The sequence below is a fragment of the Coloeus monedula genome, assembly GCF_965178545.1.
Source record: "Coloeus monedula genome assembly, chromosome: 5".
NCBI lineage: Eukaryota > Metazoa > Chordata > Aves > Passeriformes > Corvidae > Coloeus > Coloeus monedula.
Window position 1 is genome coordinate 35,462,448 of NC_138785.1, and position 27,980 is coordinate 35,490,427.

Genomic DNA, 27,980 nt, shown 5'->3' on the forward strand with positions numbered 1-27,980 from the left:
CGCCCGCCGGCCAATGGGGTCGCGCCGGGAGGAGCCGCGCGGCCAATGGGCGGTGCGCGGTGGCGCGGGCGGCCCGGCGCTTGTTGTTGCACACACGGAGCCGCCGCTTCGCTGCCGTCAGGTGAGGGGCGAGGGCCGGCGCGGCCCGGGGTGCGGGTGCGGGTGCGGGGGTGCGGGTGTCGGGGTGAGGGCTCCGCGAGGGAGCTCGTCTCTCCTCGGCCTTCCCTGCGCGTGGGCGGTGTGTGCCGGTGTGTGTCCGCTGCCTCGCAGGGCCGGGCGGGACGGAGGAGCCTGACCCCGGCGCAGCCCGGCCGCTGGCTCCTCGGTTCCCCAGCGGCACGTTCGGGGGTGGCGGCGGTGGTTGGGTCTCCGTGCGCGTCCGCCGGCCCGGGAGCTCGGGCTGTGAGCTGCCTTGGCGTCTGCTACGATGTTTTTGCTGTTAATAGGAAGTGGCAGCATCGTGGTGCTGTTGCTAAGAAAGAAAAATGTAACTAATGTTGTTGGGTACTGGCTTGGCATGCTGCTTAGTATGCGAGGGTAATTACAGATTGGAATGGGCTGCCCAGGGTGGTGGTGGAGTCACCCTCCCCGGAGGTGCTTAAGGAAAGACTGGATGTGGCACTCAGTGCCGTGGTCTAGTTGATAGGATGGTGTTGGGTCATAGGTTTGAACTGATGATCTCAGAGCTCTTTTCCAACTGAATTGATTCTGCGATTCTGTGATTTATGTGGGATCTAATATATGTGTACCAGCTGGGGATGGACGAGTGTCCTCTGGCCCATGAGTTGCAAACCTGTTAGAGAGTTGAAGATGGACCTGTTAGAAGGAGTCCAGAGGAGGGCCCTGGAAATATTCAGAGGACACATCACTAATGGGGAGAGGCTGGAAGAGTTGGGGTTGTGCAGCCCGGAGAAGGTTCAAGGGTCACCATCCTGTGGTACATAAAGGGGGCTTTTTGCCAATGCTTGTAGTGACAAAGCACAGGGCAAAATTTCTAAACTAAAGTGGGTAGGTTTAGATTTGGCATAAGAATGACATTTTTTACAATGAGAGTGCTGAGACACTGGAGCAAGTTGCCCAGAAAAGCTGTGGATGCCCTATCTCTGGAAGTGTTTGAAGGCCAGGTGGGATGGTGCTTTGAGCCACCTGATACAGTGAAAAATGTCCCTGCCCCATCCCAAGAGGGTGGACTGTAAATAACCCTTAAAGGTCCATTCCAAGCCAAACCACCAAGGAGCCTAGTCTGTAGAAATGGCACAAGTTCAGGGCACCTGCAGGAATGCAGCCTCTGTGGTTTTGGGAGCTGTGAGGAAAAGCCCATTACTCAGGAAAGGGTGGATTGCCTCAAGCCAGCTGCAGTGTTGATGTAATTTGCAGGGATTTTGGTTCACGGCCATGAGGAGAATGGGACTGGATAATCAAGAGATCACAGTTAATTCATCTCTTAAATCTTGTTTGAACCTTTCTGTTGCTCTTTTGTTACAGAACACAATTATCCTGCAAAAATCTTGAAATTAATTTGGCTAATAATTAATACTTCTTTATGCTTTTGCTCCATTGACATAACCTCAAAACCTAGGAGCTGATTGCCTCTAAAACCAATCTAAAACTTTGTTCTTTTAGGCTGTTCTGTACAAAGAGAATCTGTCTTTCACCTCCTTTCCCAGTTTTTACTGTAAAAGTAGGTAATGACTATATCATGTAATTTTTTTTTCTCTGAAGATTAATTTTTGTTTATTGACTTTTTCTCAAAATTTGCAGGTTACTTACAGACAACCGCAGAAGAACTGTAATTGTGATGTTTTGTGATTGAACCATGGCCATGAACGACAGCGTTAATATCTTGAACTCTGCTTATCTGGCAGTGGAATATATAGACTCTTTCTTACCCGACAATCCCCTGCAGCAACCATTTAAAAATGCTTGGAATTACATGCTGGATAACTACACAAAGTTCCAGATTGCAACTTGGGGATCCCTTATAGTTCATGAAGTTTCATACTTTTTGCTCTGTGTACCAGGATTTATCTTTCAGTTTATACCATACATGCAAAAGTATAAAATTCAACAGGTAAGAGAAAGTTGTGCACTGTACACTGACTTGTCTTTGAGCACATCAGGCAGATCATATAACTGTGGTATCCTAGTGTATATGGTCCATTTCATCTATCACTTGGACATCCTGGAAGCAACAAAGTAAAATTACTCTGTGTATCAGGAAAGAAAAGAAGTGAGTTTTGGTGAAGGAAAGGAGTTGTTTTTTCCTAAGGAAGGGTTATGCTTTTCACCATGGTGCTATAGAGAGGAAAGGGTATGTCAATCTTACTGTTAGTAAAGGTTCATATACATAGTTTTTATATCAGCAGGGGAAGGTGAATAGAATTCTGGCATCTGGTGGTAGAGGCATGTCTTCATAGTATAAAATAATTACATGGTGTGCTTATTTAATAGCACTTGTCTTCTTTGAAGTACCTCTATGCACATCCTCTTGAAAGGATTTTGAAATATTTTAACAGTGAAGAAAGCCTGGAATGGATTGCACACTCCTAACTGGAGGCAAAAGCACATGCAGTATCTAAAGATTATTGTTTTCCCCTAGATCATTATAATTTGAATCAGAAATTAATGACACCAGCTTCTGAATTTATTGCAGTAGTTGGTAGAATGTCTCCCTGCAAAAACTGGATGTTTTCAAGACAATTATTTCTTTACAAGTTTCTATCTTCAGCCTCTCCTTGTATTATTTTAGCAATGGAACCACATTCTGCGGTGTGAAGAAGAAAAGCAAACTTGGACTGTGTTAAACTGTTGAGTACCAAATGTTCCTGCTAACTGTAAACACTGAAAAAACAAAAGTAGTTTGGAGGTGACTGACAAGACAACTTACCTTAAAACACTAGCCTAGAAAAATGAGGCTTTGATGAAACTGAATCCAATCCCATGTTATTTGTGTTGCCTGAGTTAATCTGTGTTATTGGAAGGCATGTTACCTGTCTTCCAAGGTGAAACTAAACTGACTCCAAATGAGTTTTTGCAGCACTTCACTTAAATGCAATAGAAACCTGTAATACAATTGATTCTTTTTGCTTCATTTTAGGATAAACCAGAAACATGGGAAAAACAGTGGAAGTGTTTCAAAACCCTCCTCTTCAATCACTTCTTCATTCAGCTTCCCCTGATTTGTGGTACCTATTACTTCACAGAGTATTTTAACATCCCATATGGGTGGGAAGAGATGCCAAGATGGTGCGTAGATTTTTCTGATATGGTGATGCTGAGTTTCATAAAGTTGGAGGCAGAATATTTAACAGTTAGTGTTATCAACTCTAATAGGAAGTAATTTTTTGGCAGTGTAAACTGTGTTTGTTAATCATCCTTCAGTTGATGCTTAACTGCTATAAGAGCTCATTAGAATTTTCTAAATTTTTTTAAATGGCCCCAAGATGTTCTAATCCTCAGGAGAGAAGGGGGATTAGGAGGGAATTTATGGAAGCAAAGCAAGATTCCTGGTGGGATGGTTTAAATGTTGGACTTTCGGGGGGTTTTATTTACCCACATTTTTTTATTTCTCCTAAGTGTCTCTACCCTCAACCTTGTTTTATATCATAGCAGTAGTGTGTTCCTCAAAGGGGAGAGTGTACCACCTGCCTCACAGTCTTCTTGTCTTGCACTGAGCTGATAGACTTTTAAACAAAGCTGGGTTAGCTAAAAGTGCCCCCTTCTCCCCCACCCCCAACACCAACAGTAGTTTTTTATCACAGAACGTCATCTTCCTTGGAGAGCTGTTTGCTCTCTGGTGTAGATAGCTGATGCAACTCTGTGTTTTTATATCAAGGTCTCACACAGTCTGTGGTTGTTCTCTGTAGACTGCATTTGTAATACTGAAATGACAGCTTCTTACACTAACTCTGTGAGTTAACCTAATGTTAACTGAAGTGGGTTAACATGTGCTAACTCACTTCAGCATATCAACAGATGAGCTGATAAGCACAATAGCCTTTTTACCTGGTAATTAATATTTTTAACATGTTAAAAAAGTAGTGCACTGCTATTCAGTAATAGGTATAAACCTATTGCTGACCATTATTACCATATAAACTATATTCTCTTTCAGGGTTATGTGTCTGCTAATATTTTGTATAAGTAATAGATCTTCTGCTTTTTAAAGGTATGTTCTGGTTGCCCAGTGTTTTGGATGTGCGGTGATTGAGGATGCCTGGCACTATTTCCTGCATAGATTGCTGCATCACAAGAGAATATACAAGTATATCCATAAGGTTCACCATGAGTTTGTTGTATGTATTACTCGATTTTTTTCTTTAATAATAGTTTTTAGTATGTGTGTCACAGAACTTATTTAAACCTCTTACTTGAAAGACCTAAGAAAATGGCGTCCTTCTGAAAGCAGGATAGATGTCTTTTTTGAGCTCTTTATCAAAAACAGTCATCCATTTTGTTTCTGAAGGCACCCCATCATTTTATTTCATTTCATTTCACGTGAACGAAGGCTCGCACTCTTGGTATAGTTTGATCGTATCTGTGACCAAGGTAAAGCAGACTTTTAAAAATGTCCATATGGGTCTCATTGCTGGGGGAAGGGAAACAGTAGGTGTCTGGGTTTGGTTGTTCATCAGTTCCCCACCACCTGGGCTGTTACCCAGAGCATATGAATCCCCAGAACGTGATCAGACAGGCAGTTCTTGCACAACCAGGGTGTGTGCGTCATGTACTTGATTCAAGGAAGGGATTTCAGCTCTGGATGAGGGCCTCTGGAATCGGTATAGCCCATTGTGCAGTACTGCATTGAGAGCACAGTGCAGCACACTTTTTGGGTGGTTCTGCATTCAGGGGTGTTGGAGCTGGCATTGAGTATCAGGTAAGGAACCACACGTGACTGCAGCCAGGTAGGATCCAGCAGTGCTTGCACCTTGTAGATGATATTGCTGTGTTTAGGTGGCACTGTCTGTGGAACCCAGGAGTCAGTGCTATTCATTTCTGTGCTGCTGTGTATAACCTAGACTGTGCCAAAAGGAAACTGCAGGCTGCTGGGTCGTGGATGGTTTATGCATGCTGCCAGCAATAGAGGAGCTTGGTATGGATTGATGCATGCATATGTACAGACATCTGCAGCAGCAGCTGCTCTTTTCCTCTTGCTCTTGGCAGCCACTCAGGTCTCTAGCTGGAGCAGCTTTTGGCCATTATTCTTGAGAGTGGTTAGCAGTTCTCACAGAAGTGATCTGTAGCCTAATGGCTGTTTCACTAAAAACTTTTCTTGATGGTAAAAAGAAATTATTTTAAAGTATCCCTTAAGACAAAGTGACTTCATTTTTTTCTGATGATTTTATAACCTTCAGCATTAGGTTAAAATATTTTAAACTATTCTCTGTGCATGGTGTTCTATGACTGAAAACTCTCTGGAATGTCTTTTTTTGCTAAACGAAATGTAGGAATGACTCTGTGTTTGTGTATATATATGTATATGACAGAAAATGTCTTATATCAATCTCAAAATAACATTTGAGTGGCAAAAATCTATTTTTAAAAATGGTCAAAAATGAGAGATTTTTAATTTTTATTTTGATAATAAATTTCTAAGTGAGTCCTGCTTCTGAGAATATTTTGGCTTCCTTCTTTCTTCCAAGACTGGAAGTATAGCAAAGCTAATAGGAGCTTGCCAAACACTTTTAATATTCCTGAAATAATGTTTTGACCTGGGGTGATGGTAAGCCTAAATAAAAGTTTTTAACTTTTCAACTAGTAGTGAGGTGATTGGAATCACTATTAGAGTGATAATCCTTGTGACCTTGGAATACTGTTTTTCCAAAGAGGAGCTAAATATGTGTGTTATGGCCCTTGCTCAGTCATACCATTCCCTTTGCCCCCAGCATTGTTCCGTTTGTCCTGTTGTAGACTTGTGGGGTGATGGGAAAGGGATAATATTGCAAAATGGTGGTTCTGATTTGGCAGTACATAAAACTGAAAATGGTGACTGTTCCCTGTCTGTCATCTCTTTCTAGTCTCCGTTTGGAATGCAAGCAGAATATGCTCATCCTCTGGAAACACTCATCCTTGGAACTGGCTTTTTTATTGGAATCGTCGTTTTCTGTAACCATGTGGTTCTTCTGTGGGCATGGGTGATTTGTCGCTTGATGGAAACCATTGATGTACACAGGTGAGATGCTCGTTGCTTCTTAATAATTGTTTTTTCTCTTGTCCCTACATCCGTCTCAAACTCACCTGTCTCTGTCCCTCAGATGTACTATTTATTTTGCACTAAAATGCCTTTATGTGTCTTGCAAAGAATGGCACAACCACCTGGAGAGTTATCACTCTTTCCTGTTCTGAGGTGGTGTTAACAGCAGGTCTTGCTGATTAAAAGAGTGTGGACTCTCAGCTAGAGCCTCTCAAGGAGGGTTAGAGAAGCTAGGCGCCTCATTAGGATGTCTGGCTATTGACACTTGGTGTGCAAGTGATCTTACGCATATTGGAACACCAAAAATCAATTACAAAAAGCGATATTCCAGCCAATAGTTCTTTCTGTTTAGTATTTTGCCAGACTGTTCTCTTGCTCAAGAGAAGCTTTATGCTGTGTGACCACTGGCTCTCTTTAAAACAAATACATACATTTATTTTGTTTATTTGTTTGTTTATTTTTTGTGAATAAAAAGGACAAGACTTCTTGTCTCTGTACAAGTCTCGACTTGTTTCAAATTTGGCTCCAAAATGCTAGGGCAAATCCCAGCAGGCTTAGTTTAGTTCATTTACAAATGGATGACCTTTTCTTTCCTGTGTTCAAGAGGAAGGGGACATTGAGAGTTCATTTTTGAAATGACAGTATTAACACTTGACTTTGTTTTTGTCAATATATTATGAAGAACATAGTGGCTTATTGCAAGCTGAGTGTAAGGTGTTTTAGTGGAACATAAACTACCAGTAAACCCATGGCATAAAGCATACCAAGTTTAGTCATATTTTGCTTGTAGACTTCCCAAAGTATATGTTTTGACACACCATAAACTCACTGATGCAAAATAGGAAATTCCTGTTATAATTATCATTTTAGGTTGTTCTCCACAGGAAGGGTTTATAGTGAATTGCCTTGCACTCTCCCCACTAGGTGGTGGTAAGAGGCTTTCCAGTACTACTAAGCAAAAGAGTTGGAATCCCTCTAGAGCACACTGTTCTGCTTTTAATCTTACTTTGATCATATATTTGAATTTTAAATATTTGAAGAACTTGCAGTAAGCTGAAAATAAGAGTAGACATACAATAATTGTTGATTTGAGATGCTCTCTGATGAGCTGCTGTGCTGATGTCCATAGCTTGCACTTAAAGATAATGTTACTTATTCTTGTTCCTCCTTCCTAAAGTCACTCTTAGTTAAAACTGCTAAGCTGGCAGTGATTTTTTTAAGTTACCTGCTTAAATTTTTTTTTGTATTGCCTAGTAAACTGAGCTGAAAAGCAAGTGCCAAAGCCATTGTGGGATAATTTACAGAATGATTTGGCTAGGAGTAGAGGGCACTTGTTTTCATATTAAGCCAATATCATAGTGATTACCTCAGGACCTTGGAATACTATAAAATATTTTTATTTTATAAAAATGACAAGTTAGTGTCAATATTTTGTAGTTTATGTCTGAGAAAAATCCTTACCCTAGTTGGTTTTCTTTTTTTCCTCCCCTGTAGTGGCTACGATGTCCCACTGAACCCTCTTCATCTGGTGCCTTTCTATGCTGGGGCCCGTTTTCATGATTTCCATCACATGAACTTTATCGGCAACTACGCTTCCACCTTCACGTGGTGGGACAGAATCTTTGGTACAGACTCGCAATTCATTGCCTATCAAGAAAAAGAGAAGAAGAAACAGTGCATAACAAAGAAGAAGGCTGACTAAATTTCCAGTGTAAAAGTCAACTTTTGCTTTTCTGTAAAGCGAAATAGTGATTGGGTGTTTAGCATAAATCTTGTTCCCTGGCTACTACGAGGTAGGGAGAAACAGCTAATTGAACAGCAGTATCTTTCTAATGGGAATGTTTTCTATTTTATACATAAGTACTGCATATATTTTAACTACAGATTTAAAGATGATGGAAAAAAATGGGAGATGACTTGTGTCTATCTTTTTTTTTTTTGACAAGAAAAAAATCAGGTTTATCTATAATGTTGCCCATTTTTGGATCCAGGTGGAATTATGTATGTATACTGAAGTTGGTCTTAGTTTTTTTTAAATATATATTCTTAAATTTATAATATCAAATAGCAGAAGTTATTAACTAGCATCAGCACTGTATTATTTAAATATTGAGTGAAAGTTGCTTAAAACCAAAATGTCTGTTACTAGGAAGCTTGGGCAGGTCTTTTGCACACTGGATAATGTGAACTGCTAATAACAGAATACCTGGCTAAACATGAGTTATCGGAGACATTCCTGATCTAGATTTATTACATTATTTTAGATTACAGGTAAAAAGAATAGAAATTTTTATTTGAAGACACTGTTTTTTGCTGCTCTTTTGAAGTTGGTCTGTCAGTGTACTTAGCATTTACATGACATTCTTCTCTGTGTTGTAATTTGCTGATCTGACTTGTTGCTATATTTGCACTTGTGACTGATGAAATAAACGTGGTTTGGTTTGATGCGTGTATTATATTTTTCATATGCTTTTAAATACAAGGCTGTGATGAAAACCATGTAGGGATATAGTGTCTTACTCTTCATCTCTTTAATGAAGAAGCAGTATCTGTTAGGATGGTTTGCAGCAGTGCCATCTGTTAAACTACTTACAGAGGCAGCAGTAAGAAATGGAAATGGAGAACATGTAAATTCTGCTGGCTTTTGTTTTGAAGGACTTGTTGCTACATTGAGCAGTTATGTATCCATCTTCTGGGCCGAGTGCATTCTCAGGCTACAGCTTGATCACAAGCTAGAATCTCAAAGTCTACTACTTGAGTTGCACTAGTCACAGAAGCAGTAGTCTATGATTTTTGAATCTACTGTAAGTATTTGTCTGTTGCACAGGAAATAACAGTGAAGTATTTGAGAAGGGCTTAAACCCTTAAAAGATCTTCCACTTTGTACTGTCATGTCAACTGCTCTTCACACTTCAAATACCACTTCATCTAGTCGGTAAGTCCCTTAGAGAACTTCATGGTGTTTTGCTTACTCAAGACCACACCTGAATTTTAGTGCTGCTTCACATGCAATCTAGTATAATACTCAGACAATCCAGTGAAAGTGCAGATGAGATCAGGCTTCAAGAAAAAGCAAGGTGTTAGTGACATGCAGAATGACTCAAATATTACTTGAGAGGTGGAAGTAGTTCAGATTCCTCTTCTGTATGTGTTCTATAGAAGCATTTACTTCTCTATCTGTATCCCTGTTGTAATTCAGTGTTTTCCTCCTTCACTCTAAAAATAAGTAAAAAAATAGATATTTGACTATGGCAGGTGAACAGAAGCTGAAATCCCTGTATTGATCAATTTTTAGCAGGGACTGATACTTAAGCCTTGCTGAATCCATATGTACACTGCCAGCCTGCACTCCCCATAGTGGAAGCAACGTCTTTAATCAGATTTCAAAGATGGCCATTATCCTCTGCTTTGTCAATTCCCACTCCCATCCTGCAGCTGCAGCTGTACTTTGCTTTATTTCACTGAAGCATTAGCCTAAAAACACAAGGAGCTTTCAGAGCTTCAGCTTTTCCCTGTGAACATCATTCTCTTCACTGGTTCTCAGCCTGCTGGCTTCTGCCTCCACCCGCACTGCCGCAATGTTACGCACAACTGGGAGCCTCTTGCTTAAATATTCCAGTAAAGGTATTTGTAAAAGCTTGGTGTCTCCTCAGCTATTGGAAAGCTGAAGCAGAGTGCTAAAAACATGGTGGGATTGACTTACAAAGTTGTAATGTATATTCCAGTCTTCGAGAGGTTTAAAAATAAAGAATGCAGTTTTAGCACGCTATCAATTGGGGAAGTGTGCATGGGGGTTTTTCAGGCCTTTTAAAATTACTTGAATCCATGTTTTTCTGACACCCATTGCTATTTTAGTTTTTTGGGTTATTTTATGTATATCCTTAGTATACATTGTGATCACATCATTGCTTTTGATCCTCTTTCTTTAACAAATCCCTAGAGAATTATGAAAGCTGTGCCTTATAAATTTTTTTGGCTGGGAAAAAGTGTTCCTGCTGGACTTCTCAACACAGGAACTTGCATTTGAAAACCACAGGCTTGTTTTCTTCAGGACCCAGATGGACCAGCATTTTACCACTCCACCACCTTTTCAAATGTAGAACCCTGTATTTATTACTGAGTATGATGCTGGCGAGTAAATTACCTACCTCATTACTTTGTGTCTTTTATGCAAATGAAGAATTGCACTAGGAAATGATATTTTTTAGATTTTAGGCCTTTATTAAATAAGACTTATACTGACTTTTTCCCCCCTATTTTGTGAGAGAGACTATAGAGTATGTGTAGATCTGAAAACAAAGAGGTTTTTGTGCAATAGTAAAAAAAGATAAATATGTGGGTTAACAGTTTTGGGTCTTCACAACACACAATAAAACCGTACATGATCAGTTGTCCTTTCTCTTCTTCAACAAGGAGACAGATTTAACTCTTAAACATGGTAGGACAGGGGAGTAAGTAGGGGAGGAATATTTTCCACTACATTTTTTCCTGAAAGTCCAGTTTAGTTTAATTAAAACTCATTTGTGGGAAATAACAGTTTGTGCTATTCCTTAGGATATGACAATAATTAAGTCCTATGAAAGCCATGAATTAATTTCTTGGAGTTAATGTCAGAAAAACCCATGGAAACTTGAAAAGTATTATAAACTATGAAGATTAGGATTGCAATATAATCAACTGCTTTTGGCAGCTGATGTGAAATACTAAATAAGGTGGTTTATTTTACATTACAGCACAGCTTGCCAGAAAATATTAGTATTGATGGATATAATGATTGTAAGATTATATGACTTCATTTATTTTCCTCACAGAGTTACGCTGCATGTTTTATGATAATTTTTTTAAAAACTGTGATATGTTTCTAGATTTTCAATGTTCATTTTTGTTGAAAAATTATTTTTTGAAGCTTTCATTATGGCTACTAATAGTGATTGCTAACCACAGTGTGTGGTTCATTGCCTTCAAATCTCCATCCAATTATGGCTGCCTCTCTCGCTCTGGCCAGCTGCAGCCCTCTGGCAAATCTTTCATTGAAACCTCTAACTGCTAGGTCCAGGGAGAAGGCAACTTTGTGTCGTTAGTTGTTGCTGTAATTTTCTGTCTGTGAAGGTAATAAACACAGCAGTCAAATCACTTTTCAATTTATTTTTCACCAGCTCACCAGATTGTATCGTCCTCCAGAGAAAGCCATTCCCTCTGTTTCTCAAATCACTCCTGTGGCTTGTCTCTGAATTTTCACAGCCTTGTTTCAGCTGCACATGCCAGAACTGTGTGTCCAGGTCGTTTGCTCTAAGACCACCTTGTGATAGAATCACATTCTCCCACTTAAGCATTCTCCTTCTGTCTAAGCATTGCTCTGAAAAATGCAGTCGTTACCCATCTGTAGTGATCTCTCAGTGCTCCTGGCAATGCTGCTTGCCAGACTGTCACGAGTGTGTTTTACATTTCTTGCTCTTAAAGTGTAATTCACAATTTGCTGCTCTGAAGCATTTAAATGTGCTTGACTTACCAAGTAAATCACATTCCAGAGCTGCTATATCCTTTTTATTCACCATTCTTTGTCATCCACACATTTTAATCAGTTATGATTCACATTTATGTAGTTACTGAATAAATTAACCCGTGGACTTGAAATACCAGTCCGTATGGAAGACCAGAAGAATGCTCCTCTAAGATCAAGACTCACCACTTTTAAAAAGCCCTATCAGCCGGTTTTTCGAGCCTTCACAATGATCCTGCATGGCAGTTTCTCTGTGTGAGTGCTTGGCACCATAACCAGGCTATAGCATCTCTCAGAAACAGCATTCCAGTCCAATGTCCAGGACCTAGCATCACCCCAGGAGCAGCTACTACTTCTGCAATAGGTGCAAATGTCAAATAAGTTTTGTATGAAATTTAAATTGGAGCCTATAGAGGCTCAATGCAGAATTGTTACATGTATGGGATGGTCACCACCCAACAAGAGAACAGTTCTAAATACCAGGTAGGGTTGGGTTTCAGTAACATGTGTGAGTCATCTAACACCTGGAGGTAATATAAGATTTGGTCTTGCAGTACATAATTTGGAAGGTGGGTGGGTTTTTTCCCCCCCTCCCTTTCTGTAACCTCCTGCATAAGTGACTGGTCTGCATTTGTATTTTTAATTTTTTTGTTGTTGGTGGTGTTTCTTTTGCCCTGCCTTACATTAGTCGCCTTCTCAGGGTACTGGGAAGAGCCTCAGTTCCCTATATCTCAACCCTGTTTTGCAAGTCTATCCAAGAAAAAGAGCCGCAGAGTTGTGCAAGACATTTTGAAGGTTGGTAATAGATGCTTCTGTCTTGAAGACAGAGCTTCAAGTGACCACAGCTGTCAGGTGTAGTGTATGAGAATATAATCAGCATTCTGATAAGTTTTGTAAAATCCTCTAACAGCTACAGTTAGCTCTACCTCCTTGCCTGGTAATTTGTCAACACTGAGATCAACTGTCCTCTGTTTTAAATTGATTGTAGTTATTTTATTCCTAGCATTAAAACTTCTTTCTGAATATAAACCAGAGAAGTTTAGTGCTTCCATGGTGTATTAGCAGTAGTTTGTTATTAATAATGTAAATATCTGCTCTCCATCATAGAGTGTTTTTAGGATTTCTGATGTTCCTAATGTACCTGAGTTTTTTGTAATGGACATAGATTTAGGGTTATCTTTCTGAGTAATAAAGAAAATAGTTGCCTTAGCCTGTTTCTCTTGTCACACGAATAAAATGTTCAAGGACTCAAGTCTTGTAAGGAAAATTCTGTGAGTGTGAGTTTATTTTGGAAAATATATTTATATGCTTGCTGGTGAATGATGATTTGCTGAAAAAGATTCAGGCAAGTCAAAACTATTGGAAAATTTGAATCAGCAAATTCTGTTTGGCCAAAGGAATGAGGTAATCTGTAAACATCTATGAGTATTATATGTATTTTTCGTGTATATGTAGATTTGTCTATAAGTAAGTCCTTTGGAAATGTTAATGAATTTTTTTTTGTAATTACCAGGTAATTTAGGCTGTGTCTGTTGGTGAAATATAACTTACTATTTGCTGTCAGACTCAGGTATAAGAGACAGGTAAACCAGATTGAAGATCTGCTGATCAGTAGGTTTCCTGGAGCACTTGTGCTCTATGCACTGCTCTCAGTGTTGTCAGCTCACAAGGCCATACCCAGCTGCCTGGTTATGCTTATAGGCTGGGAATGCCCTTGGGGTTGGAGTATTCCTCTGATCCTACGGCAAGTGCCAAAACTTTTTCCATATTACAAAGAAATTTGGCCTTTGAAGATAGTCATCCCTGAGCTATGGAAAACAGGAGGAAGGATTAGACACAAAGAAAGGAATCAATTTATTCCTCCTACTCAGTTTTGCGTGTGCTCCTAAACTGTGTCAGAATATAAACATTGTTTTTTAATCCCTTATTAAAAATAAATTAGTATGCATGAGCTCAAAATTAAATATTTGATAGTATATAAACCACCCTGCTTTACACAAGATATGCATGTGTTTTTATAAATACACATTCTCTTAATTTTTTTAAGGGTGGGGGCAAGTAATTATGGAAACAAAAGAAAATCCATTCACATCTACTTGTGAGACTACTTTTATGTAGTGGAATAATAATTCACTGCTTGAGGAGATGGAAATAAACAGATGATTTCCCAGCCTATTTGTATCTTTTAGCGATGTATTTCGGTCAAATAAATTAGGAGGGAAGCCAATGACAATTGTTACAAAGAATAAAAGGGATTTTTTTAAATCAGAAAGTTCTCTTAGAAGATGATATTGTAAGTCTAAAAACACAGCATCAGCAGATTTGTTTACTTTGTGTATTGAGTGCAAGGAAAAGTGATGAAGAAAACAAGGAATATTTAGCCTGTGATGAATGTAGCCAATACTGCCAAAGAACATGAATCTTTTGAATGTGTGGTCAGCTACTGTTATTTACAGTTCCATTTGGAGAGGGCTGCATATGTTGCACATAATTCTAAAGCAGTGACGCCATAAACAAATTTTTTTATGTAGTCCAATCAATGCTGTTAGGAAGGAGAGAAGTCAGAGACAGAGTCCTGTTGTGATCCTAAATTCAAACAGTGATCTTGGTCAGAGAAAACATCGTATCAAGGAGTCTCTCTGCATCCAAGTCTTGCAAAACACTTAGAGCAAATTTGCATTGTGATAACCTCAGAGCTAAAGGGATGTGCTATGACAGGCACCTCCCAAAGTTTTCCAGCAGTAAGAATGAAGAGTTAAAGGCTCCAAAAAGTGCTCTGAAGGTGCCTTTGCATGTGGTTGCCTACTTGTAAGCCTGGAATTAAAGTGGGCAGGGCAGCTTCTGAACCCAGTTGGCTTTGAAAGATGCTGAGAAGTGGAAGGGCTGAACTTTGGTTCTTGCTATGAAGAAACACATCAAATAATTCAGGGCCCTGGAAGGTAAGGAATATAGGTGGAGACAGTTATATAAGTATTATCTATAGTAGTTGTACTTTCAGATCTGTTTCAGATGCTGGATCACTTTCTGAGCTGGTGCATCACCAAAGGTCAGTGAAAATGTTCTCCTAGAAGAGATTGTGTCCATTGTAATCTTATTTGAAGTAGACACCCACAGTTTAGGAAAATATCCACAATATCACCAAGGATTATTAAAAAATCTTCCTGAAAATTGATTCAGTATTAGTTGGTGATTGAAGAGGGCATTATACAGGCTCACCCTTTTAAATTGGAAGATCAGAATAAACATTCATTTAATTATTGAGGACAAGATTTTTTTTTTTTTAGAAGGATGAATTGGATGTGTATTTTTCAAAATTTTGAACCTCTCAAAATTTTCCAGCAAGTCTTTGTGTCCTAAAAAAAAAAAACAAAACAAAACCAAACCAAACCAAGCAAGCAAAAAAAAAAAAAAAAAAAACAAAAAACCACAACCCCAAAACCCGAAAGCCCAAATCAACAACCTGATACGGAAGTTGCTCTTTAGCATTTAGCCTTTTGCTTTTAGCACTCGAACTTCACAGGCTGTTTGAACATAATCTAAACAGCTATGCCTATGAAGACAAGTTGAAAAACACGGCTTCAGAAGTCCTGTAGTATCTGCGGTCTAGAATAAATGGTCTGTTAATATAGGGTGAAGGGTTCTTCACACGAGCATTCGCTTTGAACAGATTGGGGCATGCTAAGTACTCTCGGTATCACAACTACGTCTTGCTTTATCCTTTCCCTTCTGTGATGCAGCAAAGATGCCTTGAAAACGAGGAGCAAAGCGACCTTACAGATGACGGTTTATAGTTTTCCCTGTCAATCAAATGCATTTGCGTTGCCCTGCAATAGCACTGAATCATTCATGGAGCACTCTGTTACTTTAGGTTTGTGGCGGTGGATTAACCCGCTGGGACCCCATAAAATGATGAGGCGGTGCGGAAAACGCGCACCCGGATTCTCGCAGCGTTTTTTTTTCGCATCTGGTTGATGACAACAGCTTTAGCGGCTTTCGCCCGCATCGTGCGGCCGCGGCCCCCGCCCTCCGCGGGAGCGCTCGGGACGCGGATCGGGGCGGAGCGGCCGGTCCCGCCCCGCCCCGCCGCCCCCGGGCTCCCTCCCGCTCCCTCCTTCCCTCGCTCCGTGCCCGGGTGCCGCCGGCGCTGGCGGAGCAGCAGGCGGGCGGGATGGCGGCGCGGCTGCGGGTGCTGCTGCTGGCGCTGTGCGCGGTGCTCGCTGCCTGCCGGGCAGCGGCGGCAGAGCCGGGGGCCGCCAGCCGGCGGCGGCGGCTGAGCGCCGAGGAGGGCATCTCCTTCGAGTACCACCGCTACGCCGAGCTGCGGGAGGCGCTGGTGGCCGTGTGGCTGCAGTGCCCCGCCATCAGCCGGATCTACACGGTGGGGCGCAGCGCCGAGGGCCGGGAGCTCCTGGTCATCGAGATCTCGGACCGCCCCGGCGAGCACGAGCCCGGTAAGGGGGTTGGGCTGCGCGCACCTGTGCGCAGGGAGCGGCGCGGGCGCGGCTGCTGCGGGCGCTGCCCCCGACACTCGCTGCGGCACCGGCACCGGCTGCCAGCGCTGGAATTAGCGCCCGTAGCGGCAAGAAACGCCTGAATTCCCCATAAAATGTGAGGAGCGGGCACCCGGCGCGGGCTGGCAGGCGGGGCAGGCGCTGACCGCCCTTCCCCGCACGAACCGCAGCGCTCGGGGAGCGGCGTGAGGCAGGAGCGCGCCCGGGGGAGCGGCGTGGCACGGGCAGGCTGTCCCCGGGGGCTGGCACCCACCGCGGCACGGGATGCGTGGTTGCCTGTACTTAAGAGTTTGGGACATTTTTTATCGAAGGGAATGTGATTGATGCCGTGCACTTGTTTTACACCTACGACTGTGTCTATTTCATTGTTTCCGATTTCAGAATCGATAGTGTCGCTAATGTCTGTATGTGAAAGGGCTTATCCGTGAAAGCTGCCTGGTACCTTTGGCCCAGCCGTGAGCCTCCTGCAGCCAGGTCCTCACATTTCCCTCACTCGGTTACAGCACAGGTCTGGAAGTCAGTGACTTCTAGGTGGAGGTGTGGCTTCTGTGGCTCTCCGGGGATTTGGCCAATACAATTAGTGCTTAATATTCTGCTTTATGACCTGAATATAACCTTGCTTTATATCCTGAAGAGACTTAATGTTAGGGCTACAGATGGGTGTTATAGGATACTGGACATAAGGAGGATGTAAGAGGAATGCACGGTAGTAAAGCATTGTCTTGGAATGAAAAACATAGGGATTGAAGTGAAATTTGAAAAATTTCTTTGTGGTGTGTTGCCATCTTGATAAGAGGAGGTGAGGATCCTGAAGCTAAGAATGAATCCATTGCCGCTGTGTAATTTGTGCACTAGAATGATGAGAGCTATTACTGGGATTTTGCATTGCTGCCAGGGGACAATCGCTACCTCTCGTTTATGTGACGGTTGTGTCAAGCCAGGTGAAAGGGACAAAAAGAGCACGCTGTGCCTTCTGAGATGGGGCTATGGCTCTTCCTGGAGACACACTTCTCTTGGTGTCAGTGATGTGAGAAAGGGTTTGTCACTGAGCCCAAGCAAGATGGAATGCAGCAGTATATGAATAACAAACTGCAAAAAAGAAAAATTTCTATGGATTGCATCCACATACAAGCTACAGACAGTGTCAAACATTTCCTGGAACGTGCTCGGCCCCTTACTAAGGGAGCCCTATAGACAAAAATGCCACATGTTGCAATGCCCAAATCACATGTCAGGGAATGTGATGAGTCCTGGCAATCTTTAGTGGTGGATGCTGAAAAAGCTGGTTTTTGAAGGGGATTAATCAGGGTTTGAACCAGAGCAAATTCATTGTTTTATTTCAATCCTCACTTTCATTCTGTGAGGTTCTGAACATTTCTCAGAAACTGGAGAGCTACTACTCTCTGCAGTGGCACATGGGAGAAACTCGGCATCTTTTTGGGAAGGGCAGCAAGACAGACCTCATTCTTAGTTATCCTTGCACTCCTTAGGAAGAACTGTAAAAGCATTGATACCACCCCTGCTTCCTTGTTACAGAGCCTAAACACCTATATATTGTGCCAATGGCTACATTAGAGGTGTTTTCTTCTAAAAAATGCACCCTTTCTTCTACTGTGTAATAAAAGGTAGCACTGTTTATTTTTCCATGGGAGTCTTTTTAAGCTGTGCAGTAAAAGAAGTGGAGCCTTGTACCAGCCTTGGCAGGAAATGTGAGACTGATTCTGTTCATACCTGAAGGGGGAACCCTGCTCACTCTGAGCATCCATGCTTGATTCCTAGGGCAACAACCAGAATAAGGATATTTTGTGTGGTAAAGCCTGCAGGATCGGAATCTTACTTATCTTCATCTGTTATTATTAAAAAAATTATAGACAGCACTACAGACACATGTATATACATACATAGAGTTACTTTTCATTTATCCCAGACAGCCAAGAAGTCCTAAGTTCTGAACATAATCTATTCCTGCAAGATAACCTGTGTGTCACAGGGTTTATTTTTTAAATATAGGGAAGTGTGAACAAAATACATGCTGTGGCTCATAGATTTACAGTCTGTAGAGAGCTCATGCTTCTAGAAGGCTGGTGAGTATGCAGGGATGATACCTGACTCATCTAGTGAACAGCTGTGAAACAAAAAAATTGTGTGTGTTCTCTTAGTGAGCAAGTTGATGACAAAATAGATCAGGAAAGTGTCAGCAGGGCATCAGTAAAGACTCTTTGTAATGAGAAAAGAGGCTTTGTACTGAGTAAATCAAATGCTGCATGTACATGCAACCATTGCATAATCACCTGTATTGCATGGCTGTGTAGCCTTGTGTGAATGTGTTTCATCATACACAAGCATGTAAATCAACTTCAGTTTTAGAGTATCAGCTAATTTTGAAAATTAATTTGTAATATATGCGCAATGCTTGGAAAAAAAAAATACTTGAGAGAATATGAAAACTTCAGAAATGTGCTTTAGACCTCCTAGGCAACTGGAAAAAATCCTCAGTGAATGAAGAAGCTGGAACAAATTGTAAAGGCCTCATTTTTCCTGGGGTAAATATTCATTATAGGAGGATTTTCTTAAAGTCCTGATACTGCATTGGAAGTCAGAATGACTTCACATGAGCCAGTCTGGTTTCTCGCATAATCATACAAAGTGTCTTTGCAAATCTTGGAAACCCAGATTAGTAACTCGGGCGCTGCGAGCTGAGCCTTCACTGAGCTCTTCCTGGGGCCATGGTAAATGCCAGAAGCGTGAGACTGCTGGAAGTTTCTGATGCTACATTAAACACTTAGAGAGTGTGCTGTCTTCTCTGCAAACTTGAACACTACACTACCTGAGCTTCAACTGTGCTTCATGCCAAACAGGGCTTGGGCTAACATTTGTAGTTTTGTGCATTTTGTGGTGGTTTTTTTTCTGTTGTTTTTTTTTTTTTTAATGTTTGTTTGGGGTTTTTTTGTGGCAACAATTTCTTTAGGCTGATCATGCACTTGTATGGGAGATTAGAGCCTACAATCACTGATGGAAAAGAAGCCCTTAAATAAGGAAAAGCACAAATTGGAGATGAAGACATTTGAACTTTACCAAGTTTTATACCAAGGCAGAAAACCTCACTTTGAGCTGTTGAGGGCAAAGCAGCTCAGGTGGAGGAAGACTTGAATGAGACTGTGTCAGTGGTTACGTGTAGAAGGTGTTGAATGAACGTAGACGGGAAGTGATCAAAATGTTTTGGAGTAGCTTTGATTGCATGAGAAAATACAGTTTTGTCCCTGTGCTCACCAAAGATCGGCAAAGTTGACAGAAGGCGGTGGGTGGTAAGGTCAGGTAAAATGAGGAGAAAGAGGCTGTGGGGAGTTGATGGTGGACCAAGGGAAAACAGGACATTTCATGGTAAAGCACAGATTTGGGTTTTTTTCAGGGATAAACTGGGCAACACTTTGCCTCAGTTCAGGTGCAGGAAAATACTGACTACTCCTGAGAGAGGAAATAGGCTTTTGCTTTGGATGTCTGATGGTCTGTTGAACAGAATGTTAATGATTTTATTGCTCATCCTTTTCCCCACAAGCTTCTTTTAAAATACTTCAAACAGAAGGAAATGGTTACTTGGTACTTGAGTGAAACGACTGATTTTCTAGAAAATGACATACCTTGGGTTTTGGAGTTTCAAACAACATAGCATCATGAACTGGTGAGGCAGGAGCACACCATGTGTGAATTGAGCAGTACAGTTGTGACTTGGAACATTTGCAGGGCCCTGTGGGTGTGACCTCAGTCAATTTTATGAGGTGCAACTCAGCTACAATAATCCTTGGACCCATCACTTTATCAAAGACTCCACTTGGCGAGGGTGAGGAAATGAGTTGGGTTGGTCACTGCTGGCACTGAGCCTAAATAAGCTTCCAGGCTTCCGAAATGGTAGCTCCTGTAATAGTCCCCCCAAAGCCCCCAGGCGTGAGGCTCTCGTTTTCTCACATCCCAGCCCTGCAGTGCTAGAACCATTTCCTCCTGCAAAAAAATAATTAGAGGGTGACTAAGAGAGAAGTGAAAATATGGCTCTATATTGATGAATGGAGAAATCCAAGATCTGTCTGCTAATACAGACAGGTTTTTATTCCATCAGTGAAGTGCTCCTGTATTCAGCTGTGGCATCAGCCATGTGAGCTGGTACTTTCAGTGGTAAGAAGGTGCAATAAGTAAAGCTGATGAATTTACAAGGAGAAAAATTGTTTCTCATAATATCTTTGTCACTGTTGCACAAAAACCGTTTTAAAATATTTCTTGATTTATTTTAATCTAAATGACTCTGCAGCCATTTAAGAGAACCATGAGCCAGTGCTGCTGTTTTTCAAAAGAGAGAGCGGGAAGAAGAACAAGCAAACGTGTAGGAGGCTGCTGGGGTTTCAGCCCAGCATGGGCAGGGATCAGCTGTGCCGCTGTAGCATGGCAGCCTGAGTGGGGAGACAACTGGCTGCCACCTGTGGGTCTTCTGGGCTGCCCTGCTTCAGATGGGTAAGTGCAGTGCTGGGTTTGGTGGCAGAGTCTTGTATCACTGGTGATGTCAGAAAGCACACAGCTCATCTCTTGGTTATGGTGATGTCATCAGATACAGCTGTTTCATTATCTACAGTTAATTGCACTTGATTTTCTAAAGCTTCTTTTCCTTGCGCTCCAAATCTGCACATAAATATCTTGTGAGCTCTTTGATTGGACCTGTTGATGTTCAATACAAATTGCGTATGGCAAGAGCTTGTTATTGAATCTAGATGTTAGAGAGCAAGCCTAATTTTTGTGTGCTTGAGGTTTAAGCAAACACCAGTTTTTATCAAGGGCCCCTCATGCAGTGTTCCCTTTTTGAAGGGAGATGTTGAAGGGTACAGGGCTGGTAAATGTGCACGCACTGAGCTCATGCTCATCCAGCAGCCCCGCATAAAGGTAGGGGCTGTAAATAGGTCATGTCAGCAGAACACTTTGTATCAGGAATACAGGAGATGCTATGCTGACCGCTCTATGCTTTTACCCTTTCTGTCAGCTGTGGTTTAGCTGCTCCCCTGGCTTAGGTTTGCAACCCCTTTAAAGGTGAGCTGCTGTCTGGGCAGCAGGCTAACAAGGGCACCTGCAGCACCAGACGAGTGGGAGCAGGGCAGCTGCTGCTGTCTCTACAGGGATCGATAGGAAATGCAGAGTAAAACGTGGTTGAACTTGCTACTTCTGCATCTGGAATTTTTCTTCGCTTTGTGCATCAGGGAACAGATTTTCTTTGAGCTTGTGAGGATGTTCTGGCTTTCTCATCAAACACTGTCAGGGATATGCTACTTACTCGCCTGCTGGGAGTGCAGATCTGGGGCGGGCTGTACCTCCTGCATTCTACAGAAGGCTGAGAAGCTTAATTACCTTTCCAGCAAAATCCCTTATGGGTTTTTGTGCTAGGTAGGGTGTTCCCCTTGAAGTCACCCAGCCAGGATTTGGCCTGGGGTAGTCTCTGGCAGGATGATTTTAATGCTGCCTGCGTTCAGAGTGGGATGTTCGGTGTCCTTCACAGACCGTGGAGCTTGTGCAGGTCTTGGGAGGGCTGTAGCTGCAGGAAGATGGCTGGATGTACGGGTTGAGTGAATTTTTTAGATTTTTAGATTTTTCTTCCTTAATTTTATCATCCTTAAATAGTATTTTCTTAAGAGTTCTGATTTCATCTTATCTCAGTTTTCATGTTCAGCTAAAAACAGAGGTGTAGAATACAAAGCGAAAAATGTCTCACAGAACTGGTGCAAATCCAGGAGAGGCAGACACGTTTACAGATCCATTCGCAGCTCGTTGTTGATGCCGTTCACGTTCCCATTGAAGTCAATGCAAATTCCCAGTAAGTGTGGTTAGGCAGCTGCGCTAGGCAGTCTGCAGCGTTCTCGAGAGATACAACGCTCTCACTCCAAATGCCTTCACTGACTGAGCTACTTAAAGAATTCCCTTTTTGTTAGAACATTTTAAAAAGGGTTAATAGAGGCTGTGTGCAACCTTCAAAAACACTCTGGATCCCAGCTACTGCATCTCAGCGGTTTATCTTTTATTTACTGGAATAACACAAACGGTAAACAAGCTGGGGTAAAAAGGTCTGCAGTCATTAAGAATAAACATGACTACAGAAGGCAGTTGTTTTACTTTTCAGGCTTAAAATGAGTCTGAGTATGCAGAATATTCAGAGTTTGTTGATCTGACCCAGACTGCTTTTGACAATCCCACTTCTTTTGAAAGAGTTAATTACTTTAATTTCTTTCAAAGAGAAGAGTTGTCTTCACCTCCCACACCTTCAGAATGCCTTAACAGTTCCCAAAGAAAACAGAAGGGGGGCTCGTTTTGTTGTTGTTTTGGCTTAAAGTGATGTTTTATTAGGGTGACATTAATGTGAACTCCAGAGAATTAGTGAGAAGTCTATAAAGCATGGGTATTTCCCAAGATTTTGTGACATGTTTTGTTAAAGCCAGTAAGTTGTAGCTGTGTGATTTATCTAAAATGACCTCATTATTAAAATACTTTTAATTTTTTCCAGAGAAGCTGTTTATTATTCTGTAATTTAGTAATGAATATCTCAAGCCTTTAAATTACATGGAGGGTGAAAAACACAAGAGAGGTCCTCCGATTTCAGAATAAACACAAATTTTTGGTTGTAACAGTGGAGTTGCTGCTAGACTGAACTGATCATTTAGTATTAAAACTTGTTTGGAATTAGTTCCGTGTTCATTACACCTGATTTTTGTTTTCAAAGGTGACGTGTGATTTAGAAGCCTACATACTGGGCATGCATATTCATGCTGTAATCTCCCTTTTCCTGGTCACCAGCAACACTTCTTGGCTAGGCTGCAGTGCCCTCTGAATACATCTATTTTCTCTACTGACTGTAAGAGGAGCTAACATTGGGTAGGCTTCTGACTTAGGGATGTGTACAAGAGCTTATGGTTAAGATCTGGTGAATGCCAGCCTTCATGTGTCATCATCTAATGTACCGTGTTGTGCTTTATGTGCTGTCTGTGCAAAACATACAGTTTATGGACCCTGTCTGAGCTTTTTTCAGCAGATTAATTAATTTTCTTAAGTCCTTGTATCTATTTTAATTCATGTTCCTCCAAAAGAAAAAAAACCCCAAAATCAAAACATCGTGTCACATCTTTTTTTGGTCTGCATTTTCTTTTTAAACTAAAGTCTCATGCATGTATTACCATAGAGCCTTGCTGTTTTGTTTTCTTTTTTTTCTTTTCCCTCCAATTGAATTGGGAATTAAACTGTGAAGAAGACTTGTAACTGAATTTTCTTAAAATTTTGTGGAATCAAAAAAAAGTGAAAACCACAGTATGTACTTTAAGGCTTCTGGGTAAGGTAATTGAAATGATTGCTAGAGTTACAAGGAGCGGAGTAAAGGGTGTAAACTCCATTTTGGAGTAAGGTGCACATCAAAAGCCAGGATTCAATGCATTCAGTAGGAATAGGATGTTATATATGAAGGTTATTTTCTGGTATACTGGGGCTAAATAAAGACATCAAGGGTCTATGTAGTGAAAAGGCTGGAAAAAAAAATCCTTATCAGTAAAACAGTAGCAGAGTAGGCGGGTTTGGTTTGCTGTGTGACGGGAAATGGAGCTCTTTTGTCTGCCACACATCAGCTTCTATCATCTCAGGATAAGGGTGAAAGCTGGTGGTGTGTTGGGAGCGGGTTAGGAGCTCTGCAGAACAACAGCGCTGAAACTGAGCTAGTCCCAGCTTGACGTGCTGGGGTTTCAGATTTTGGAACAGAAGTTCTGCCATACTGTGAGGAAATGACTGTATGTGCCGAGGTGCAGTAGCTTCCCCTAGCAGTGAAGTGCTGCCTCTCTCGCTGCTTTCAGGGGCCCTGCTGGGGACAAGGACAGTAGACTATAGGTGAGGTCTTGGTCCACAGTGCCCTTCCCTTTGAAATGGAGGTTTCTTGCAGGGTCCCAGTGTTGTGCTAGCTGAATTGGCATTGGCCACATCAGCCAGTATTGTCAAAGCACTGTGAGGTTTGGGCCAATATGAAGCCATATGTTAGAGATGTGTCTGTACCTAAGATGGCAAGAGAGAATCTTGAATCATAAACCTGTGGCTGGCAGTTCAAAGGCAGTAAACATTTGTTTTTAATTAATTTCCAAAGCGAGACATTTATAACTGCATAAGCTGGTAGCTGCTTCCTGGTAGTTTTTCATACTGAATTATGAGCAAAACCTCACATCCTTGTTTGCTTGCAAATGAAGTCACGTGGAGACAGCCATTCTTTGCATGGAGCTGCCTGATTTATGATCGAAGAAAGATACTGCTCTGGCTGCAGAGCCTGCCCAAAGCAAGAACAACCTGAATGACATTTTGAATACTTATGCTTAGGTATGGATTTGCCTTAGAGACAAATGAAATGAGTTGTTTGATCAGGGGAGACATCAGACTGGCCAAGGTTTATTGAGCTGTTCTCTTGGCAAAGAAATCCCTCTTAGTCTAATGATCTGGTAGGTATCTAGAAAGTGTGGCCCTGATGTTTGTCATACTAGTCCTCCAAACAAAAAAGAAATCATACAGTACTTTGCTATGAGAAATATAACTAGGAGTTGAAAGATACAAAAAGTGAAAGGACAGTGAGACATTTCAAAGGTTAAAACTTTCTGCATAGTTGTGTTTCCTATACCATCATATTAGAGATAACTGGATAACACGTGTGACTTACCACATGCTCATCCCCTGACATTTCTGGCTGCAAAACATTCATTTGAATGCCCTTTTATTTTTGTGTCCCTCAAAAGTAAAGGGAGCCCTCAGTGTGACTGTCCTTCAGTTACACTTCGTTGTCCTTCAGTGTTGTGAGTGGTGCATTCCTTGCACACTGATCATTCAAAATGAGCCTTTTTTCCTGTGCTAAACTGAATATTTTGCAGTTTTGGGAGCACTTGGCTTATTGCATAAAAGCAAAATTCTCGAAATATAAGCAAACCTGGGGTGAGTCTAAGACATAAATAGACACTTTATACACACCTGAAAAATGGTATTTCAAAGGAAACCTTATGATTATGGTAAGCTGACTCCCCATGTCAGGTCTTCACCTGGTAAGACTAGACAATGCTTAAATTTTTCCTCCCACCCAGCTGCTGAGCATCCACAAATCAAACTGAAGTCAGTGGGAGCTGTACATCTGAATTTAAGCAGGAGGCTTATAAATCCTAATAATAATAAATCCTAAATATTTAAGCCAACTTGTGTGTGTACCCTAAAAAAAGAAAGCTAAATTTGATTTTGATTATGTAATAGCCTACACTTAAGGAATAAATGGTCCAAGTTTACACCTTTCTGGATGAAATGTCATACTTCTCTTTGGTGACATCAGTATACAGAGGGATAGAGAGAAAAAAAAAAGCTATGGGGTTAGGAGTTGGGCTTTCACATGCTTAAATTTTAAACATTGCCATTGTAAGAATTTGTTTCACAGAGAGGAAAAGCTGTTTTGTGGTAAAAGATGTCTGGCTGCTTTCCTGGCTCTGCTGGGAATTTTTTGTGGTTTTGGGTAAGGACAGCCTCTCCCTGTGTCTCAGGTTTTTGTCTCCATGCCTAGGTTCTCAGCTTCCATGCTAGGTTTACGTGTGGCTGTGCCATGGACCCAGTGTACAGGTACTTGAGAGATAGCATGTAGTTCAGCATTTGATCTGCCTTTAAAAGGCAGTTCCTACCTGCTTCTTGTCAGATTTTTCCTAGTAGCAAGTAGCCCCAATATGTGTGTTGACTTAGCTATGCTGATGAACATATGGTGAGGAGTTGGCAAGAGTTTCTCTCCCTATTTGCCTGCTGCAGATACAGTTTTTTGTTTGCTTAAAGATCTGCCTTGGTAGTAGATAAGTATAAAGAAGGATCCAATTCCTTTTCTTCCGGTGCTGATAGGGAGAGTCACAACAGACACATCAATATTTGCAAGGTTTCCATGTGTTGCAGTTAGGGGAACAAATCCATAGTTGAAATAAATAGTACAAACCTTCACTGGAAATCTTTCAGTACAAATCTTTAGTGGAAAATCATGTAAATAAACAGAAACAGAGGAGCATCTGTTCCTTGATACTCCATGAGGCAGCTGATAAAAATGAAATCTGTATTATAACAGTAGCCAATACAAGATGAAAAAGTACCTGACAGTGGAACACTTCCTGAATAGGGAAGTTTAGGGGCCAGGACGCTCATCTGACTTGAAAATTGAAGAGTTGTCTGAAATAGATGTTGCCATGGAGACAGATAGGATTAGCAGCCTGAGACTGATTTCATTGGTCTGCTGCTAGCACAAGTTGCTTGTTTGAGTAGCATTAATATGTTGTCTCATGCTGCTTTATATGCTGAGACCATCTGGCGTTAGTGATATTTAAAGGTGCAGTTCTGTTATGGAAAGAGTTGGCCAACATGGTTTGATTTATGTTTGTAAGACGAGCTGGAAGAGTTATGGGGTCTTTGAAAAGCTGTCTTGTGCACAAAAATATTCTGAAAAATCACAGCTCGTACAGAGATGAAGTGGGGCTTTGGGAAGCAGCACGAGGAATTTCAGAAGTTTGCTTTATACTCAGTCAGCACATATTTGAAATATTCTCTGCACAAATACGCACTTTTGCCTGTTTCTTCAGGTGCGTATGTGAAGGCAGCCACATTTTTTCAAAAATAAGCCTTTTCACTGCAAAGCTGCTTGGGAACTACGGCTCCACCACCTTGAACAAACACAAGATCATATTGTGTATTAAGGAAAAGTATGTTGTAATGTTGCAGTGTTAAATGAAGAAATTAAGGTCTAACTAAACAGAGTCCCTTTAGTTTACTTCATAGTCCATGATTTCAAGACAAAATATTTTCTTTTAGTTTGACTATATACCTTTGAAAATGTATTTTTAGCAAAGGATTTGATGAGAAAGGTTGTAGAGACTAAGATAAACCCTATCTTTGATCTATTTATATCAGTCAGTCTTCATCTGCTTTCCTTAATACCGCTCTGGAGTGGGAATTATCTTCCAAAGGAGCTTATATGACAGTGCTGACATTGCTCAGATGCTTATAAATTTTCACTATTTCGTTCTCTGATTATTATTATCATCATGATACTTAATTATTCTCAGGACTTTTTCCCCAGACAGAGATGAATGGTTAAAGAGTGACCAAATAAGAGCCAGAAAATATTCCTGTCTGAATTTATGAGTTCCAGTGTGGAGACCTTTCTGTAGGCTTGATGCCTTAAGAGGCCTCCTAGACACAGAGACTAGACAGGAGTAAGGGAATAAAAGTAGGTATTTATTTGAAAGGCCTTCAAAGGTACCCCCTGGGGGCCAGAGGCTATTGCCAAGATGGACCCCAAGACGGATAAATACCTACTTTTATTCCTTTACTTCTGTCTAGTCTCTGTGTCTAGGAGGCCTCTTAAGGCATCAGGCTGAGCATGGTAGGAAAAGTGGCTAGAAGGAGAACTTGCTGGATGCTTTTTTCTCCTGGATAGACTTAAAACTGGATGGAATTTGAAGTCAAATCTCGGTAATTATCAATAAGCTTGATAGGCATTTTTACGTGTTCAGCTTACTGATGTTCTGAAACTACTGATGGAAAGCATTTCTAATGGTGTTCTGCAAGGGTGTAACACTTGTCCCCAGATATTGATGTGATTGATATTTTTTGATACTGGTGTGTAGTACAATAATAAAATTAAACAAGGGCATGGGGTCCGCTCCACAAATCTTTAGGTTTTAAGCTTTTATTCTGGAGCTCTGACTTTGGTGCCAAAACAAAT

General features: G+C 41.3%; 2 protein-coding genes across 2 annotated transcripts in view; both read left to right on the forward strand.

Annotated features, from left to right (window-relative positions):
• The first annotated feature begins 56 nt into the window (after window positions 1–56).
• Window positions 57–8,638, forward strand: MSMO1 (methylsterol monooxygenase 1). The gene is made up of 6 exons (XM_082282433.1): window positions 57–121; window positions 1,762–2,071; window positions 3,098–3,246; window positions 4,169–4,295; window positions 6,018–6,172; window positions 7,688–8,638. Exons 2-6 carry the CDS (start codon window positions 1,817–1,819, stop codon window positions 7,893–7,895), a joined length of 894 nt encoding a protein of 297 aa, XP_082138559.1. The 5' UTR covers window positions 57–121; window positions 1,762–1,816; the 3' UTR covers window positions 7,896–8,638.
• A 7,223-nt stretch (window positions 8,639–15,861) lies between these two features.
• CPE (carboxypeptidase E) overlaps window positions 15,862–27,980 on the forward strand; it is a gene marked incomplete at both ends in the record, with an annotated part of 53,823 nt that continues 41,704 nt past the window's right edge. The window contains one exon of the mRNA XM_082281919.1: window positions 15,862–16,144. Coding sequence (XP_082138045.1) covers window positions 15,862–16,144 — 283 coding nt within the window. The remainder of the gene's footprint in view (window positions 16,145–27,980) is intronic.

What these genes read in the sequence shown, in the direction of transcription:
- MSMO1 (XM_082282433.1), top strand. Translation starts at nt 1,817, where the DNA reads ATGGCCATGAACGACAGCGTTAATATCTTGAACTCTGCTTATCTGGCA. An exon ending in AAAAGTATAAAATTCAACAG is followed by an intron (nt 2,072 to 3,097) that starts GTAAGAGAAAGT and finishes GCTTCATTTTAG; the next exon opens with GATAAACCAGAAACATGGGA. An exon ending in AGGTTCACCATGAGTTTGTT is followed by an intron (nt 4,296 to 6,017) that starts GTATGTATTACT and finishes ATCTCTTTCTAG; the next exon opens with TCTCCGTTTGGAATGCAAGC.